The 21,328-nt window shown below is 41.9% G+C and overlaps 1 protein-coding gene across 2 annotated transcripts in view; it reads left to right on the forward strand.

Annotated features, from left to right (window-relative positions):
- Positions 1–5,091: 5,091 nt before the first annotated feature.
- The window catches only part of DSG2 (desmoglein 2), a 46,559-nt gene continuing 30,322 nt past the window's right edge, over positions 5,092–21,328 (forward strand). Inside the window, exons 1-5 of one of the 2 annotated variants that reach the window (XM_054984728.1) lie at positions 5,092–5,253; positions 14,974–15,009; positions 16,127–16,255; positions 17,711–17,872; positions 18,052–18,196. In XM_054984728.1, the coding sequence (XP_054840703.1) occupies positions 5,203–5,253; positions 14,974–15,009; positions 16,127–16,255; positions 17,711–17,872; positions 18,052–18,196 (523 nt within the window). In that variant the 5' untranslated portion in view covers positions 5,092–5,202. Of the gene's footprint in view, positions 5,254–14,973; positions 15,010–16,126; positions 16,256–17,710; positions 17,873–18,051; positions 18,197–21,328 lie in introns of those variants that run through there. The other variant, XM_054984729.1, reaches the window with a different exon arrangement.

Here is a 21,328-nt window from a genome sequence, read left to right on the forward strand (position 1 = left end):
TTTCTCGAGGAGTTGTGAATCATTTCCAGACATGTTGTGACAGCTCTCTAACAGACAGAATTGCACCTTCTAGATTTATTGATGTCAGTGAGCCTACAAAGGTGTAACTCTGCTTAGGACTGCAGTGCAAGTCATATAAATCAATATATCTAATTCTCAATTTAGCCAAATCTTAGGATACTTAAACCCAGAGATTAGAGCCATGAACAGAAGACAGATCTTACTACAAACCAGGTTTGCAGGGGGAGAAACATCTGAAATCCAAAAAAAGGGGGGCTTAACCCCCCCCAATTATAAAAGGAGCACATGTAGCTTTAAAAACAGATGCTCTCAGTGACCATTGCTAGACCACCCCAACAGTTTTACCAGAGTTCCAAGCTTAGTTTTTGTCAGTAAAAGGCAGGAGGAGTTCGGTAGGACCCTTTTCAGGGCTGTTACGGCTTTTGAGGGGGGATTCATCAGGACCAGGTCTGGCAGCAACCACCAAGTGACTTGCTAACAACCAACTTAAGTGACTCATTCAGGCCCAGGTGCTTGCTACTGTTGAACAGCAGCCACCCCACAAAAGCCAGTGTGATGGAGTGGTTAGAGTTTCAGATTAGGACCTCAAATCCCTTGACTGCCCTCTAAAGACCATCCAAGCTCCAGGAAGATCGGATCCCAGGGTCCAATTCTATGGGAAGAAGGTGCCCCCAACCACTCTCCATTGTTTCCTATGGGGGAAACATTTCGTAACAGGCTCTCAGGCAGAAACACACAGGGGTAAGACTTATTTATTTTATTTATTTTTTCAATTTATATACCGCCCATCCCCAGGGGCTCTGGGCGGTGAACAGTTAAAATCGATAAAAACAAAAACTAAAATCAATATACAAATAATAAAACAAATTAACAAGGTGCAGTGGTGGGGAGAACCTTCCCCACCCCAAAGGTGGGAGGCCGACATGGCACCGCCCCCTTCAATCACCAAACGCCTGGCGGAACAGCTCTGTCTTACAGGCCCAGCGGAATGATAATATGTCCCGTTGGGCCCGGGTTTGGCCACTTACAGTGGCCAAAGGCACACTTACAGTGGCCAAAGGCACACTCCCAAAGGTAAAGATGTGTGAGTTGCCAGAACGAGGGAAAGAGGAAATGCTGTGGGGAAAGGGGTATGATGGGAAATGAGGTACCCCTCACAAGCCCTTGCAGGTTCTCCACTGAGCAACTGAGTCCAGAAACTGTCACCGCCCAATAGGGCCATAGTTTTTCAGGGAGAAGCTGCCAAGGGTAGGGAAGGAGGGAAATCTGAAGATGGGGGGGGGATAAGGGTAGGGTGGCTGGTGGGGGGAGGAGAAAATGAAGCAGGAAAAGGGAAGAGGCTATGAGGGCTTCCAGGGAAGGGAAAGAAGAAATAGTGTGGGAGGGAATATGATGCCCCCGAAGTCCTTACTGGGTTCCCACTTGTTCTTAATTTCTAACTGCCTTGCTGGATCACAGCAAGATAGAATAGGGATGCTGCTGTTGTCCATAGCTGTGCCAATGCAAAGGCTTAACCTTTAATGATGAATCATCCAGAGCACCTTTCCGACAGAAAAGGCTAAAGAGATTGGGACAGTTTCCTTTGGAAAAAAGACAATGAAGTGGGAAACTAATAAACTTGATAAAATCATGAGTAATATGCACAAGCAACCCAAATAATTCTTTGGGTGCCAGCGGTGCCAGAAACATATCCCAACATCCTCCACAAATCTCATCGTTTTCAATCTTGTGATGTAGCCATTTGGGACAGGAAAACATCTCAGTAGGGGAGACAAAATGAAGCACTTATTCTTCCAGCGACCACTAGTTTCCTGTTTGCAGAGCATAGTTCCTTATTTCCAATCCAACCTCAAATATAGATGGTATTTAGACAGCTCTGCACCCAAATTAAGCTTCAAACCATCCCAAATCACACATCTCCAGATTCAGAAGATTGTACCCTGACATGTACTGTTGTCCATTCCAAAGCCTGTATTTGCAACAATTGGCAACTGGAGGCTGCTGTACCTCAAAATAAGCCCAACATCCCTTTGTGCGAGAACCCGGTTAGAGACAAGGCATCAGTGTATGTTACTTTGCTGGATGCATCATCCCGTGTCAGTAGATGAATAATATGGGATGGATGGTCCAGAGATTATTTTGGGGTGCAGCAATTCCTTACTGAATTCCTTATTCTTCCAAATTCTTCTGTTCACAGTGCAAACCTTTGGAGTTTTTAGGGTAACTTTTCTTTAGACCACATTCTCCAATATCCAGGCTTATAAACCCTGACAGATACAATAATTGTCAGGCTTGCAATATCTTTCAGATTCAAGTGATAAAACATGCCAAAGCTGAAGTGCCAGCTATGCAAAAACAGAAGCGGCTGCCAGACAACTGCCTCATTCAGGCTTCATAGACAAAAATAACTGCTAATAAGTGACTGAGTATAAAAAGCTATTATCTGCTGTAACTTTGTGTTTTCTTGCACCTTAGAAGAGACTTGTATCTGTCCACCTGCATGAAGACAAGAGCTGTGTGACTGGTTGACTGGCTGACTGACTGACTGACTGACTGACTGAAAAAGTGTGTGGCAGTGTGAACGTGGGCTGAAGACCCAGACTGGACCAGTAGGGCAGGTGCCAAGTGCTTAGTCAGATAGTCTTGAGGAGTCCTGTCCCCTGGAGAAGGGGAAGTCACAGTAGCCAATTTCAGAGACATATGCCCAACTGTGCAAAGCAAAAGCACCAGCTATGAAAGCAGAAGTACCTACGGCGTCGGAGACAGAAGGGACTGCAAGATGATCAACTCAGCTAACTTTATTATCAAAAATAGAGAGTGATGGGGAATTCAGGACTTGTGTCAGCATATCTTTAGATGAGGCAACTGCCAAGGCCAGGACTTCTGGTGAGACCCACAGCCACTGACCCCCATCCACACATCTCCCCTGCCACCGCCCTGTACCCATGCTCCCAAATGCCCAGCATCACTAAGGAAGGGCATGTGGGTGGTCACAATGGTGGCATTCCTGGTGGCAATGGTAGCAGCAATCCAGCCAGTGTTGTCAAAGAAAGAGTTTGCAGGTAGCACAGGCAACTGAGCATGGCAGTAGAAGGCCTAGGAAATGGAGCAAGGGGAGAGGCAAATGAAAACATACAACCCTCTCTGAAAAGAGTGGAAATCCTAGAGAGTCCAACATGAAACAGCAAGGTGCCCAAAAGCGCTGAATAGAGGCCAACTGGGAAAAGCTATCTAGTCAGGAGTGGAAGACAAGCAAGGTGGGTGGACATCATCTAACAGCCCCATCTTTGGATACATAAATCAGTGAGTTGGGGTCACATGGGCAGAAGGGAGCTTTTTCTCCAAACCTGGAGAATTCCCCAGGTTTGCAGAAAAATCTGAAATCTTTAAAAGTAAAGGGGGGGGGTCCTATAAAACCTTTTAAAAGGAGAGCAGTTGTCTGTGCTTGCATACAGCTGTTTCCCGGAAGCTTACTGCCCTGGCAAATTTCTGAAGCCCTTGAAGCTGCTGAAACCACTGCTCAGGTGGCAGCGCTGGAGTCAGGCAGGTGGGGTGAAGAAGAGGATGTCTCTTCCACCCCCCTTCCCTATTGGCAAAAATGCTACTCAGGAGGCAGGTGTGGAGGCAGACAGGTTGGTGAGAAGGGGGAGCCTCTGCTGGAGGTGAGCAGGGGAGGGGAACAGGAGTCCTTGCTGCCCTCTCAGCACCAAGGCAACAACCAAGGGGGGTGCAGAGGGCACAGGAGTCTTCTTTGCAGCCTAGTCTATGGGGGGGTGACAGTGAAGGTGAGAGAAAGACCGAGAAGGAAAGACTAACAGAGAAGGGGTAGGGAGAAAAAGAGTGAGTGAAAGAGTGAAAGAAAGAGTGAGAAGGCGCAGAAGACAGCCTCCCCTCACTGGCACCTTCTCTGCATGGGGGAGAAAGAAGGGGAGAATCATGCATGATAAGACGTGTTGGGGGACAAAGACAAAAGGCATGAGATACAGAAAAGGGGGTGGGAAGAGAGGGTGTGAGCAACAGAGAGGGGTGGAGGAAGGGGAAGAGTGACAGAAGGGTTGGGGGAGAAGGGAAGAATTGAATGCAGGGGGATGGGAGTCCTCCCCCTCTCCACCCATGAGTGGGGTTGTGAAATTCCTGGAGATTTGGGAGGTGGTGCCTGGAGAGGGCAGAGTTTGGGGAGGCAAGGGACCTCAGTGAGCGCGATTCCACCTTCCAAAACAGCCATTTTTCTCCAGGGGCACTGAGCTCTGTGACCTGGAGATCAGCTGTAATTCTGGAAGATCTCCAGCACCATCTGGAGCTTGGCAATCCTACCCTGTAGGGTCCTGGCATGTCATATCTGATCTCCAAAGGACAGAGAGAGGTTCCCCTGGAGGAAACGGCAGCTCTGGAGGACAGCCTCTGTGACATTACAACCCACTGAGCTCCTCCCCCTCCCCAAATGCCGCTATCTCCAGGCACCACCGATCTCAGACAATTCCAATGCCGAAGTTGGCAGGCCTGTGCTGCCCCTGCCCGCTAACTTAAGTTGGGTTTCAAAATGATTTCAGCCTCCACGTCCAGCGGCAATGTGCTAGGGTGAAGCAACACGAGGTTGCCGCCCTCGCTGAGCTTTGCTTGAGCTTGGAAACGAAACGCAAAGCTCATGAAAGACTGGGTTTGTTCTTTCTTGATAGAGAGAATCTTGGTTTGTGAGGTTTTAATCTGCTGATCTGTCCTGGAGTTTTCTCTTTCATATATACTGCTTCGTTTAACAAGCCGAACTTTCCCCCGTCTGTTGAAAGACTGGCCGGGGGAGGGGGGATTTCCTCAGCCTTATTTGCATGAAGAACTTGTTCGGCTTCGCTGCAGGGCTCGGATTACGGAGCTGCCTCTCGCCGCAGGTACCTTGCCAGAGCCACCGCGTCCCGCAGCACAAAGACTCACTTCCAGCGGCGAGGGCAAAGAGCGCCAGAAGGCCCCCTCCCGAGGCCTGACGCGCAAGGCGGGCGGGGTTCCCTCACCCGCCAGGTGAACCCTCCCCGCGCCGCGCGGCCCGCCCCGCCCCTCTGTCGTCCTTCTCCCTCGCACGGCTAGGCGGCCCCATTTTACCCGCAGCCCAAGGAAAAGGCTCAGGCAGTTGTTTTGGGCCCAGAAAGCAGCGCTTGAGTCCGAGGAGAAGGGAGACGTTGCAGCTTTGCCATGGCTTGGCCTCGGCCTCATGTCGCGGGACTTGAGATCTTGCTCGTCTTGGTGAGTTTTGGGTTGATCTTGTTTGAAAAATTCCCTTGTAGCTCGCCCGCCCTAGAGCAGTGAGCCTGCGGAGTGAATTAGCTCAGGCTCCTCGAAGAGGAGCGCGAAAGGAAAACGAATCATTAGCTGCGGCGCGAAGCGCTTAACTTTCTCCGGCAAACTGCAGTTTAACTCCGCACTTGCAGAATGAGTTCTACGCGGTTTAAATGCGCTGCAGGGGGGAGCGCGTTGAGCGGGGCTGGCTGGAACAGCGTCTGCTTTCTGCTCTTGGCAGTCGGCGCCACACCCAGTATTCAGGCGCGATAAACCTAGGCGAACGCTTGCAACGGTGAAGGTAATGGCTCCGAGCCTGAAAACGCCTATACTGAGTGATAAAGGTGAACATCGGCATTGTGCTAAAACGCCCGGGGGAAACTGGGTTTTTTTCTTCAGATATGTTGAAAAGTGGAAAGTCTGCTGTTGGGAGAGAAAGTATCTGGAACCTGAAGGGAATTTTTCGGAATGTCAGGTTTTATTTAAATGAGAACTCGTTCTTTAATTTTAAAAGATGGTACCAAACGAATTAATTTGTAAGAATTGGGTTGCTCTCTGAAGTTTTTAAAAAAACTGGCTTACAAATTCTTACTAGTATGATGGTCTCTGCTGGAGTCCCCAGATTCTGCGAGAGCCTTTCTGACTGTTCTGGTTTATAAAATGAAATTATAAACAGCCTGTTACCTGGTCACCTCTAGCCAGTCAGAATCACCTGTAGGAGATCAAGCCAGGGACCCTTTTGCAAATGGGGAAAAGAGGTGGCACTTCTGCTTCAGACTGTTTTCGGTAGTGAGTTCCGTGAATGGCTAACATTAGGGAGGTGTGGGCTGACAGACTTCTTGTAAAACATGAAAAGTGTTTGTGAAATTTTTGTCAGTGTTCTCTAGTTACAATCACAGCCTTTTCTCTTTGCTTATGAGATTCAAGGAATTTTGATATTTTTTCCTCCCTTGGGAATAATTTTCTCCTGTGTTACTAACAGTTCTGCACATCCTTATCTTATTGAAGTTCTTGATGAAATAAACTAATAAGAATCAGTATCAACAGATTATTTAAAGTTCAAATAAATTGTTTTACCTCTGCGCAACTGTGAGTTTTTGAAAGGAAATAAAATACTTCTTTCCCATTAGTTCTGCATAGATTTATTTCCTGGATCAACACCCTGATACTTATAATTAACTATACCTCCTTAGGGTATAATTTGACAGCCTGCTACTTGACAGAGCTGTACAAGACATTTCTTGGCATACGGCAGGGAATGAGGAAACTTTTAGGAATCATAGACCAGGAGTGGGCTACATCATACTTGGATGTCATTGCAATATTTTAGGAATTTGGTCTGTCAGCCATTGTCTTTTGAGTTGATCCCCAGAATATCCACACAGGGGTTAATCTAAGACATAACTTTTCCTTGGAAAGCATTAAATATATCAAGACTCAACCCTGGAACATGTGAAGTATTCATAAAGCAGAGAGTATCTGAGTACATATAAAGAACCTTTCACGAATTGTACCCTATCAGCCTTCACACCTATACCAGTGCTGTGGTAAGTCTGGAATGCTTCTCCAGACTGAAACTGATTTTTATAAAACTACAAGGAAGCTAGAATCTGCAACTATAAAACATAACAAAACTCAGGCTAAGAAAATGAGTGTGTGTACATGAGCCCCCTTTGATATATGTGTTTAAGAAGTGCTTAATTTCAAAAATGAAGGGTGCTGCAGTTAGAAATTAAGCGCTGCTTAAACATGTATGACGGGCAGGGTTTGACTAAATAATAGTGTACAGCTTTGGCTTAATGTAAATTTTTTTACCTTTAATTTTGTTTCCCAGCATTAAAATACTTGTAGTGCAGATTCTGGGGTTATCTCATACAGAAACACATTGTGGAGAATGAAACATTCTAGACAGGTGACAATTCTGAGATCTACCACTTGATACTGTAGGTAGAATGCCACATTTTAAGGTGGGCAGGAAAAAAAAACCAGAAAGCGGGATTTTGTTTTTGAAGAGGACTTTCCATAAATGACTATTAATTATATGGATTGTGTATTTTAATCTGTTTTATTAGTTTCTTGATTGGTTGTTTTCTAAGCTATCTTGAGCCCCTTCTGGAAGGGGAAGAGCATGCTAGAATTTGTTAAAATAAATAAGGCATTTGTACCAGGATTCTGCTGGCTATGTTAAATACACAGCGTACAGAATGGCTATAAATGGTATAAGAATTGAACTGTGGAGAATCTTTCCAGACTTTAAATTCAGCTAGTGGTACTGATAGTGCAGAAATCTCACTGAAGGCTGTCAGGGACTGTTCTCCTTTATCTCTTTAGGGATGAATCTACGGGATTGTTTTAGGTTAGTACTTTTCTAGACTAGATAGGATTCCATATTCTTTTTAAAAAGATCTTTTGTCTTTAAAATATTTACAACCTGAAGCAGTGGAATCAAGGTGTGTTAAATATGAGAGCAATAAAACTTTTAACGCCTGATGCAATAAAGAAGCTCTTGGTGGAAAATTGTTAAGATGTTTGTAGTACTGTGTTGGAAGCTAGAGATTACAGCAACAAAAGTTTTGCTTTTTAAAACAGAAATTTAGGTTTATCTTGGCTGCTCTAGGGCGACTCATCCAGGATATCATGCTGTTTAAGATAGCCTACTGTGTTTGAGCATGGGATATTATATTTCATACTTGTCCATGGTAATTGTAGAGAGTGAAAGAAGTGAGCCTCCTCTATGAAAGCTATTAGTGTACCAGTTACTGAATTTTACACACATTTTATTTATTCGCCCATCTCCCCCCAAAAAACTGCATATAATTCTGTTCCAATGATAACTATTTTGCTTTTGTTTCTTGTAATCCAGTGTCAACCTCTAATGGCCACCACATATTATTTTACAGTGAATAAAAAGAATGTAGTATTTTATATGGATGGGCTAGGCAATTTCTCTTAAGAAAGAGAACAGACATCACTACTCCTTGCTCAAGAGGTGCCTACATAATCCTTGGATTTCCTAGGATGCTTGGAATTATTTCTTGGTCTGCCAATAATAACCATGTTGGATTTAGCACTGAAATATTGTCATGGAAAATATAAACCTTCTATAGCTCTTTTAGTGGTTTTTCCAGAGGTAAACCACTATGCACCCACTATGCATTTTCAAGCAAACTCCACTGAATTTGCTGGGAACTTACTCCTGCCTGTCCTCTAAAGACCGTCCAAGTTTCAGGAAGATCAGACCCCAGGGTCCAGTTCTATGGGAAGAAGGTGCTCCCAGCCAGTCTCCATTGTTTCCTTATGGGGGAAATATTTTGAAGCAGGCTTTCAGGCAGAAACACACAGGGGCAAGACTTGCAGTGGCCAAAGGCACACTTCCAAATGCAACCTTAACCTAGAGAAAACCCAATGGAACCAAACTGACATCTCCCCAAAACCCAAGTGCCCCTTGGACAAGCTGTGCAGTCACTCTCCATTGTTTTTTGCGGGGGAAACATTTCCAAGCAGGCTCTCAGGCAAAAACACACAGGAGCAAGGCTGCCAGAGGCCAAAGGCACACTCCCAAATGCAAGAGGAAGCCCAACAGAAACAAACTGCAGCAAGGGAATAGATAGAATACTCCCAGAACCAAAGTGAATCAAGGAGACCAACATCAAACCAGAGAATCATGTCAAAACACAGAATTCCATCCAAACCAAACTGAAGCAAGGAAAACTGTTGCAGCTTAGCCAAACAGAACCAGTGTCCCTCACAGAAGCCAGGCAGACAAGGAAAGATCCTGCATGGATTAGTCACTCACTCCTCCCTCCCTGCCTCACTCCTCCCTCCCTCTTCCCCTTCCCCTTACAGAAAAAAATAGGAGAAGCCCAGAAAGGAGCCAGCTGAAGGCTGAAGCCGTGTTTCCCTGATTTACCCAGATTTATCTGGGGGTCTGGATCCAGGTTCCTGAATTGGATCCCAAATTCTTTGATTTGATTCAGGAAAATCAGATTTAGCTGGACTAACAAAAATCTTGTTTTCCCCCCGGATCTTAGTTTATTCCACAATCATATTGCTAAAAGTATAAAGACCTTCTTGTTGCAATAGCATTTTGAAAAACTAATTTTGTTGATTTCGGTCACTTAAGTTAAATTTCATAGAGCAGAGAACTTGTTAACGCAATAGATTATTTAACAGAAGAAATAATTGTTATCTCCAGAGCAACTTGCTAATTTCTCTGTGTTTACATGTTAATCGGGTTCCTAATAGTTTTGTGGTTTAGACCTTTTGCAGCCTGTGAGATTGTGATGATTCAGTGGAGAGACATCACTGAGATCTATGTCTGGACACGTGGTCCTTGAAGTAAGTTGAAGCTTATCAAAAGTTACATAGCCAGCACAGTATACAAGTATACATGCCAGCACAGTGTTACATAGCCAGCACAGTATACAAGTATACGTGCATTGAGATCAGAACCTGAGGAAACAATGAGTTTATCTAAGGGTGAAGTCATTTCAGGGTGGATCTAGACTTTCATCATCAATGGTAGCACTACAACTGGAAGTAGAACAGGAATATTCTCGTAAAAGAGTTACTGAGTTCTATTCAGGAGGGCATTTTTTTAAAAGAGATGTAGTAGAAGGGAATAGTCTGGGGAGCATCTTTATTATTGTAGATGATAGGATTGTAGTCCACCTCAGTAACTATTGTAGGTATCACTAGCCTTTATAGCATTGTTTTATACCTTGTAATTCATTTTCTGTATTGTTTATAGCATACTTTTCCCTTAGATAGTCTGACTTATATCGTATAATTTCCCTGTATCTCAGCTAGAAAGGCAGGCTATAAATAAACTAAACAAATAAATAAAAAATTATCACCCACCTTACTAATTGAGACTTAAGACAAATTACAAAATTACACAGAAGCGTGATAAAGACAAGTAAATACGTGTAATATACAATTCAGTGAAGTACAGATGGTTAACAGAGAAATTAAAAAAATAGTATAATGCATCCAATACACTGGATTACACAATTAGAGAGCTATGAAATGAAGACAGTATAATACATCCAGTGAATGCAGTATTGGGGAGGAGGATAAAAATTTCACAGACAAATAATACTATATCTTTTTCCCTTTATAAAAAGGTCCTCCTGAACAATTTTGTTTTACACATTCTGTGAAACAATAGAAGCATATGAGCCTTCCCAGCCTTATCAGGCAAGTCAGTCTAGCAGCTTTGAGCCACAACAGCTTGTGTACAGGCAGTTATTGTTCTTACCCTTGTGCAGGCTTTGGTTAAAAAAAGGTAAAGGTAGTCCCCTGTGCAAGCACCAAGTCATTACTAACCCATGGGGGGACGTCTCATTATGACGTTTTCTTGGCAGACTTTTTGTTACAGGGTGGTTTGCCATTGCCTTCCCCAGTCATCTACACTTTACCCCTAGGAAACTGGGTACTCATTTTCAGGGGTCATTTTGTAGAAAAAGAGCTGGAGGAACTCATTAGCATTACTCATTAGCATATGCCACATCCCCTGACATCACCTATCCTGGCTGTTTTGAACCCAATCCTGGCCATTCAGGGCCAAAATTGGGCCCAAAATGGTCAGGATTGGGCCGCTGCTGAGTGGGAGAGTGATCCACCATCCATCAGAGGCCTGTTCCGGGCCGTTTCAGCCCCAATCCAGGCTGAAATGGGCCCAAAATGGCCGAGAGTCAGGTAGGTGGGGCCACCTGACATGTGACCTCTTTGGGGAACTGCCGGAACTGCGTTCCTGCACGTTCCCCCTCGAAATGAGCCCTGCTCACTTTGCCGACCTTGGAGGGTACTCATTTTACCAACCTTGGAAGGCTGAGTCAACTTTGAGCCAGCTACTTGAACCCAGCTTCCACCAGGATTGAACTCAGGTTGTGAACAAAGCTTGGGCTGCAGTACTTGCAGCTTACCACTCTGCGCCACGAGGCTCTTCCTTTGGTAAAAGGCTTTGCTTAAAGGAGTGACTGCAGAATAATCGTAATATGCCTGATTTCCCAATTTTGAACCAGCTGGAGTTTCCAAGCTGTCATTGTGGGCAGACTCATGTAGAGCACATTACAGTAGTCCAGCCTTGAGGTGTGGCATGGATCCACATGGCCAGATCTGCCAGGTCATGGTGAGAATCCATTTTCCAGGCTAACTGAAGATGAAAGAAAATGTTTTTTTACAGCTATATTAATTTGCTTCTGCAACAGTGATGCTGAGTCTGGTACAACTACTAGGCTCTCAACTCAGTCAGCCAGAGTCAGCGGAACCCATCAAATATGAGATGTGCAGTGACTTCTAGGGCCTCAGCCTTCCCAATCAGCATCACTTTCATCTCACCAAGATTCATTTTCAACTTTTTTACTTGTATAGGAGGGGCCATGACTCAATGATAGAACATCAGCTTGGTATACAGTAACTGTCAGGTTCAATTCCCAGCATCTCCAGTTAAAAGGAGCATGCATTAGGTGACGTGAAAGACCTGTGCTTGAAACCCTGGAGAGCTGCTGCCAGTCTGAGTAGATAAGGCTGATCTTAATGAGCCAGCGGTCTTATTCAGTATAAGGTAGATTCCCCCTTAGCCATTTAACTGCAATAGCCAGGCCCTGGCTCATCACAGCTACAGCAGTGCCTCTTGGTTTGAACAAAGAAAGTTAGGGCTGAGCATCATCACCGTATTGATGACAATGTACTCCAAAACTATGAATGATCTTTCCCAGTGGCTTTGGTCCAGGGGCTGCCTGCTTCTGACTCCTAGCATCATACAGTCCCAAGATATTCAGCGTTGTATTCTTCTAAAAGTTTGCTAACAGGAAAAAAAAATGTCCCATTCAGCACTTGTGATCCCATTCCCCTAAACAGGACAGGATCAAAAAAATTCCTGCTAAAACAGTAAGAAGAGCAGACTGAAAACCACTTCACATAAATGCCTCAGTCAAGCTAGAGAAGTAGTTTTGTGCAGAATAGTTTTATTACTGTAGTGTAACTGCACTGGAATCTTGCTCTTCTACTGCAGACCTGCTCAGCAACCCACTTGAAACTATACTGTAACTGAATTGTTTAGTTGAGTGTTGGTTCTACATGCATCTGACGAAGAGAACTGTGATTCTCGAAAGCTTATGCTACATTAAAGTTGGTTAGTCTTAAAGGTGCTACTGGGCTCTTTCTGATTTTGGTTCTACATGATATAACTTGCTTGTTTTTGAGATTCAGAGCCCAGATCAAGTCACTCACAGCCCATAGCAGGAATACCTGTATAGGAATGAATGCATACTGTTTTGTGTATGCAAGAGATTTTGGATTGAGCACCTTCATTTGGAGCCAAAGCCTCTTTAAGGTCTTTTTCCTGGTCTGAACCTGTACAATCCTGAGCAAATGCATGAATCAGGATTACAGAATTATTTGTAATGTAAGGGCAGGGTAGGATTTGACGTGAGACAAAGAAAATGTATTTATCACCCAAAATAAATCCACCCTGGTACAGAAACCTCCCCTGGGCTAGGAATGCATCTTTGAAGCCTGCTGGGGCTTGAGAAACAATGTTTTACCATAGACTCACAGATCTTTATACTAAAGACAGGAGACGCCCAAATAAAGACTTGTTATATAGGCAGTCCTTAAAATAGTATTTACAGTCACATAGGAGCTTGTACCTTCCCAAGCTAAAACCATAAATGCAAAGTTTAACTACCAACAATTGAGACTATTTTAAAAGTAGATACAAGCCTTCTTATTTGCAAATTCGTTTTTTCCTTGGCATATTTAGAACCCTAATTTCAGTGGGAAACAGTGTTTGATGAAATGGGCTCTAACCCATGGAAGTTTATACTTTAGCAAGTCTGCAGTCCTAAACACACTGTGCAGTAAGCACTATTGATTTAGTGGAGCTTAATTGATAAGTAAACCTGCTTAAGAACGTTCTGTATATCTCTTAGTCTTAAAGTTGCTACAAAGCCCTTTTTTGTTTATGCTTGAAGAAAAGAAAGTACCAGTAAAATGAATGAATGAGGGCAAGTTCACAATTCAGCTCCCGCTCAGTTTTTCTGTTTGCTTGCTTGTTTGCTTGATTCTTTGTTTAGAAGGTTTCTGTGCTGCTTCTCCAGGGGAGCCTGCTGGAGCTGGCTTACAACATAAAACATAATAAAAACACCATATAATAAAAGTAGTTAAAACCCCAGCGTAAAAAACTCAGGCAGAACCTAAAAAGAGCACAAAACATTTTGCAGCTTAAAATTAACCTAATAAAACAGTTCTCAAGGTAAAAACAAACTATTAAAATGACGTCAGATGATAACCCACCACCACCACCACCTTAATTGAATGCCTGGGTAAAAGAAACATTTTGGTCTGGCACCTAAAAAAGAGTTTGTTAGGTGTCAAGTGAGCCTCATGGAAGGGGCATTCCATAGGTGAGGCGCCTCTGCTGTAGAAGTCCCTTCCCTGGTCATCACCTCCCTCCCCTCTGGAGGTGGGCCACAGATAACAGGACTTGTGAGGAAAGACTTAGCTGGCAGGCTGGACAGTATACATCCATAGCCCGCTTTGTGCAATATGTGAGGCTACTGTGCTGGCTTATTTCATAGGTCCAAGTTCTCTAAGACTGCTATATAGGGAAGAGCTACAAGCGGCTCACATCAACTTAGGAACAGATCTCCTGATGTCTTTACTTCAAAGCAGCTGTGTATGCCTGTTAATTTGACCAAGGGGATTGCTAGAAAAGTGTGCAGTTAGCCCTTTTCCATTTTGCTGCCTGCCAAATGTAAATTTATCGCTCACAGCTGCTGTAAGCCTCACACCAGAAAAATATGGGTACCTATACAGAGCTGATATTTTTTCTAATAGTAAAATGGGATTAACTAATACCCTCCTTCTCAATTTCTGACACAGAAGGTCTTTATCATGTTTGAACATGAATGTTTATATTTGAGTTTGTTAGTTTGCGTTAATGAAATTGTGTAAAAGAAAACACTAACTGTAGTTCTCAATAGCACAGCATCACTGTATTTTTTAGTCTTTACTGAAGATGGAACTCTGTGCTATTAGGAACCATGGGGCTGACACTAAAAACGGCAGCCCCGTGTCAGGTTTCCTCCCACCCCCACAGTGTGCAATAGAAATTTCCCTGTCCTGACACCATTTCTTGCTGTACACAGCTCAACCTGATGGCATGTAAGTTGTAGCAGAGGGAAAGGAGGGAACTCAGCCTATGAGGACTGCCATTTTCAGGTTAGATCTATACCGTCTCAGCCTGAATTGAAACAAATACTGACTTTTCAGAGATTTATTCATACTGATAAGAAGCCAGTACAGCATTTTATTTCAGGACTCTGTTAAAATCTAAGATTGATTAGGATTTCAAATAAGACTTAACAGTCCATTCTATTTTATCTATTTTTAACAATTAGGCGGCAGAAGGGGTGAAAAGCATTTACTGGGTTAGAGCCAACCAGCTTTTCTGTTTTTAAAAAATGAAGGGGGTCCTTTGACACCAAGAAGTTTTGCTGGATTCAAGGTATATGCATGATGAAAAACCATGTGAAACGGGCTGTAGTAAGGAGAGAGGATTTGGTCACATCTAATGAAAAAGTTGGCTGGATCCAACCCACTGATTTTCATTACCACTTAATAGATGTTCAGGATGTTGTGTGTTTCTGTATGTTTTAATTTTAAAATTTTTTTTTGCAGAGTTGCATAATTTTTGGAAATGGACTTCATGTAGAGGTAAGAAACCATGAAATCGTAATATAAAGCATGTCAGTGAGGCTCATACAAGATGTCCAGGTAGCTCAGATAATTGGATAGTGATGAATGGGCAGGGAAACTAGACTGCTAGCTGGCCTGCCAGTTCTCAGTACTGAGAAAACACATGTGATGTTCTAAAAAGTAGTATTATAGTTATTTTAATTATGTTTGAAATGTAAATACCACCTATTAAAAAAAACTGGACCCTGAACTTATTAAAAGATATGTATATATGGGCACAGTATGTGATGGGTGTTTGGAACATGTTGGTTGGTATGAGTATGAGAGAGAAAATAAACTTACACTTAGATTAGGTTTAGAAAAGAAATAAGAGTTCTATATTATAAAAACTCCATACTCTGATAGGAAAGAGGAGAGAAAGATTCCTATCTACCTATCTAGTCTAAGGCTGGACATGGATTGCAGGATTGCAAGTCCTGCATCCGTGGTGCAAGATGGAGAGAAGAGGTAATTGTGTGTGACAAAGGGAGGAAGAGGAAGATGTCACGAGGAGGAAGTCCTGAGATTAGCAATCTACACAACAAAGGATAGTTCAGGGCAGTAAGGAGTAAACAGATGCCCCGACCTCTCGATTTTTCTGGTTTGTCCCCCTCTGAAACCTGAGGAAAGGGACAGTATTAAATCCTCCTCTTCTAACACCACCTATATGCTGACATGTACTCTGCATCCAAAAAAACAACGTAATAAATAAAGCCTAAGCAGTTATTCTTGCCAGCAAAGAAAGCAAACAAGGCAATATAATGCCAAAGACCTGCATAGATAAGTTCCAGAGGACGAATGAGTTTGTGTTTCTGAATACGCTTTGGTTACCTCTTGTAGAATAGAATGCAATAATCTGCTGGTGTGAGAATTTGCATTTTTAGATTTTTTCCTGTTGAAGTATTTTAGTGAAAGTAAAAGTAAATAAACCTTAATCTGCATTAAAGTATTCAATACATTTTTGTTTATCTATTTCTGAAATAATCTTACTTTATTATTAAATGAAAAATAGGCATGTACACTCAGAGCTGTTAACCTGTAAATATTAGCACAGGTTGCCCACAAAATTGCAATTGAAATTTTTCTCTCCTGGCAGATTCTTGGTGGCAAAAGTAATCAGCTGTCCAACATAGACAGCCTAATGAGACAGAAGAGAGAATGGATTGTTCCACCTGCAGTCATCATGGAAGAGCAGGACAATTCCAAGAGAAATCCAATCGCTAGAGTAAGATAAATGAAAGCCTGATGAGCTTGCAGGAGGCATCATATGGAAACATGTCTCTTTGATGTCATCATATTCCCCCTCCCTCCCTTTTTGAATGAAAAATAGTTGGACTGGGATGAAAATGTCTTTTAGCCAACTCACTAATGCTTTAATTGCAAATTGTAAACAGTGTTCTGTTCTGATAGTGAGTTTGCATCAGGCACAAACTCCTTATCCTTATTTTTTAAATTCTGCCCTTACTTTATATATAATAGCTGTGATCTTTGTTTCTCCAGTCCTACCACATTAAGACCCTCCACTGAGATCAGCCCCATTAAGATCCTTTGCTTTCTTTAAGAGCTGTTCACTTTCACCCTTGAGCCATGAGTGACACACAGTGGGGAAGGTTGATAGGGAAGAGGATTGGCCAGCCCTGTGAACTGCTACCTCCCACTATTTCCCATTTTTCTGTGGTTCAGACATAGCACCTTACAGATGTGGATCTTTGCTGGTGATATCCAGTGACCATATTCCTGGAAATATTCCTGCATTGGTTGCCAGATCTCCATTGTCCAAGGCCTCTGCATAAGTAGAGAAGATAGAATACAGCCATTACTCAAAGAATTAGAAATAGCATTGGGACTTTGCTCATTTGAGGAGGACATTTTTAAAATTTCCAAAGCAAATTTACCTTTAGTTGAGATGTTAGTCTCATGTACTTGGAAGGTCCATTGTCTCTTTGAGTTGAGCTCAGTGATACAGGTTGCATTCGTAGGAGTACGTCCCCATTGAATAGACCTGAATAGGATTGTAGGTGAATCTGCTTAGGATAACTCTCACAGTCATGGTTAGCCTGATTCTGTGTAGTGAATATACGAATTTCAATCCATTAGTTTTAGTGGAAACATTCTCCATTAAGTATGTATAGAATTCCAGTTCTTCTAAGATTCCTTAAGTTAGGCAAAATTCATCCTCTCCTGTACATACCAAGATAGGGTCCCTGTAAAGCAGAGTGGTGCCCTTTCTTCTCCCCTCTCATTATCAACCGGGAGTGAGTGCCTAGTTACATGTGGGGATCCCCTCTTCTGCACATAGGTGCATAGTGGGACAATAGGTTTCCCTCTTAATTTGCTGACCAGTCTGCTTGATTTAGTTTAAATATTTGAAAACTTCTAAATAGACTAATGATAATTTTAAATATTTATCAGAGATTTTAACAGTGCATTGTAAAATAATATAATAAAGGTATATGTAAAGTATTATGCTCTATACAGAAACAACTGTATAGGAAATCTGAAAGTACAGTTAAGTGGACTTAGGGAGCAATCGTAAAGCAGGTCTCATTTCATTCAGTGAGGCTTACTTTTGGGAAAGTGTCCTAATATTGTGGCCTTAGTCTTTTTTGTCAATAAAAGCATTTCTGTCTTATTTTCAGAAACATTTAATTTCCAGAATATTGATCTCATGTTCTTACAGATACGATCTGACCATGAACTTGATGAAGGAGTAGTTATTACTTATACAATTTCTGGACAAGGGGTGACAGAACCACCCTATGGATTGTTTGTTATGAATGGGAAAACAGGAGAACTGAACATCACTGGAAAGGTTGATCGGGAACAAACACCAATGCTACATGTAAGTTAAGCAACTGGAATCACTTTTCCTCTTAAGCACCATCGTAGTCATGTCATCATTGCCCTCTGGACGTCCTTGTTTGCTGAGTTTTTGGTGTGGTAACTACAGGCAGTGTATTTCAACTACAAAAACTCGCTTTATATTCTGTTGCTTATTTGTCTATATTATCATTATTCCAGCTGAAAGGCTATGCCATGAATTGGAATGGTGTACACATAGAAAAACCATTAGACCTGAGAATTAAAGTTTTGGACATAAATGATAATAGCCCAGTGTTTGCAGAGGAAGTTTTTGTGGGCTCTGTTGAAGAGTTAAGTGATGTAGGTAAGTTTTAAAATTATATTTCCATTCTGGTTTACATATATTGCATTCAAACTAAATGACAAGTTTTAGTTTGCCAGTATAGGAATGACCCTTGCCTTGAAAGCCCTTGGCTTTGCCTGCTCCATTTCCCCTTAACCCTTGTGTATGGGTCAGACTTCTTGATTTGCAGCAAGCTTTTGCTTGCCATGACATCCATGTTGGACAAAATGGAAAACTGTGGCATGCTCTTTTGCAACATTCCAGGATTTTTCAACATGAAGTGGACAAGCGTAGTTTCTTATGGATCAGAAAATCTTCCATTTCTGAGCCACACATGAGGGGATATGGGGAAAGTATGTAAGCTCAAGTAGTTTCATTTTCTTAAGAATGAACTATGACTTATTGGTTCTAAATAGACCAATAATCGTTTCTGGATAGCTATTTTGAATTCATATTATTTTCCTACCCCCCTCCCCCACTCTGAGCCACTAGTTAGTTATAGTTGTGCAAGTTTCACTGATTTCAATGAGATTGCATACACACTTGCAGAATCAGGTTTTCCATAGGTTAGGAACATCATCCATTGTTAAGTTTGAGTTATTGTTGTTGTTTTTTAATCTGTTGGCCTGTATCTTACTACTCCAATCAGCAACGTTTGAAACTTTCCTCCAACTTACGTGACTCTTCCACTATCAGAAAATATGTTTAAGTTGGAGGAAAGATTCTTAGGCTGGCAGAAGGCTTCAAATTTTTCTGAATGGAATGGTACAATGCAAGCCAATAAAAGTGATACATTGCATTATAAAAATGAATATCTTCCTTCTACTGTGTGGTATACTTTTGTGATGATGGGAAAGCAAAAGAAGAGGGTAGTTGACTCTCTTTTGGATGTGGCTTGATCTCCTTACTAAGCACAATAAGATAACAGAGTCCTTTGTGGAATGATGGGTTATACAACTGCAGACATGAAATTGGGAATTTTACCTGCAGTGAGCTGAAAACTCACTGCAGGTAAAACCTAGCACAGCTGCGGTAGGGTTGACTCAGAAACTCTCTCTGCAGTATGGTGGCATCTGGCTTGCAGAAATGTTAGGAAACTCAAAAAGAGGCAAAATGTGGGAGAACACACCTAGCTGCTAACAGAAAATACTGCCACCCAAAAATTCGCATCAGTCTTCCAAACAATAGATACCGTAAATAAATTCATTAAAGTGCAGTGTGCAAAAGTGTGAAAGTGACATACATATATAAAGTTTCAACAATAGTTCATAAATAGTTCATAAATGTCCAAATTTCATAAATACAATAAATAGTACATCATAAATATTTGACAAAAGACCTCAACGGTTTTTAAAAGGTACAGTCCTCTCAAGAAACCTGTGTGGTAGGCTAGGCTGAGAGAAGTAACCAGCCAAAGGTCTTCTAGTGAACTTCATGACAGAGTGGGGCTTTGAACCTGGGTCTCCTGACACTTCAAACTCTAATTCACTAGTAAAATACTATGTATAAACAGGGGGACTGGGAGAAGGATTTGCAACAAACCTGCAAATTGTTTTCTTTTTAACGTGTTCTTCATGTACCTTTTTTTTAAAAAAAAATTATTTAGAAAAAGAAATAAGGAAATAGCAATTAAAAGTGCATAGAACCTTACACAAAGAACATTAGTTTACATCAAAAAGTATATATATAATATACGATACTTTTGCCCCTCTCCTTCAATTTCATTTTCTAGAAAAGAGAAAAGTGAACTATAATGCTTCTAAATATATTTAATGTTATGTCAAAAACTATTTAATGTTTTTAATTACTCATTTCATTCTTCAACAACTGCCAGTCTATATTGATATATAAATCATATTAATTGTAGTTAGTTGTAAGTGACTGACACTGCAATCCTATGGAGAGTTACTCCATTCTAAGCCCTCTGAAGTCAATGGGCTTAGACTGGAGTAACTCTCCATAGGATTGCACTGAAAGTGTATAAGCTTCAAAATTAATTTTCCTCTCCTTCACCACTGTGATACATCTAAATAAAATATTTGAAAAATATCTCTAAAAGTTATCCCATAATGGAATTCCAAACATTTTACTTTCAACATATTCTCAACCTTCAAATTTAGTGTCTTAAATTGTTGATTTGATTGTCTTATTATTTTATTTGTGTGTGTGTGTGCGCCAGATCATGTAAATTGCCTGTTATATAACTCATCCAACATGCTAACAAAAAGAGAGCGAGAGAAAAAAGAAAAGTTAAGAGACAAAATCCACAGACATAATTATTTAGATCACCAATAATTGTAAAAAACCGAGCAAATAGACTCAGAATGTATCTTCACTTATGTGATCCTCAAGACATCTCAACAAACAGATCCTCCTGAGTCAAAATCGAGAAACTGATAATTCTAGGGTCTCTCCAGCCCACAAGGCAGGGGGAAGGATGTGGGAAGGAGTTTGGCAGCTCTGTCTTTGGGGTTGGCTGGGAGTTCTCTTTACTCCTCCCTTTCAAAGACAGGATTGGAAGGGTGAAATTCAGTACAGGTTCAAGGGAAAGGCGAGCTCATGCTACATTGCTGGTAAATGGCAGAACTTGGAAAAAAACATGAAGGAAGATTTCTGTGACTACCAAGCAGCCAGGACTACTGTTTCCATGCCTGAGAGTTACAAGTAAGGCTCAAAACCAGTGGGATTTTTTTTGGGGCTTGGGATTTTTTGCGGCTTGGGATTTTGTTTACAGACACCTCTAGTACATATCCATATATGCATTCAAGGCAAACTAGATGTGATAGCTGAAGTTTGGTGGAGAGCCAGTTTGGTGTAGTGTTTAAGAGCGCAGGACTCTAATCTGGAGAACTGGGTTTGATTCCTCACTCCTCCGCTTGAAGCCAGCTGGGTGACCTTGGGTCAGTCACAGCTTCTAGGAGCTCTCTCAGCCCCACCCACCTCACAGGGTGTTTTGTTGTGGGGATAATAACAACATACTTTGTAAACCGCTCTGACTGGGTGTTAAGTCATTCTGAGGGGCGGTATATAAATTGAATATTATGATGATGATGAACCTTCTTGTAATCACCGCAAAAGCCCTAAGTATAGCTTTGAACCATTTTTTTAAAGCTGAGTTCCAAATGTAATTAAGAACACTCTGTAGTTATCAGT

The sequence above is a fragment of the Eublepharis macularius genome, chromosome 7 (genome assembly GCF_028583425.1).
Source record: "Eublepharis macularius isolate TG4126 chromosome 7, MPM_Emac_v1.0, whole genome shotgun sequence".
Taxonomy (NCBI): Eukaryota; Metazoa; Chordata; class Lepidosauria; order Squamata; family Eublepharidae; genus Eublepharis; species Eublepharis macularius.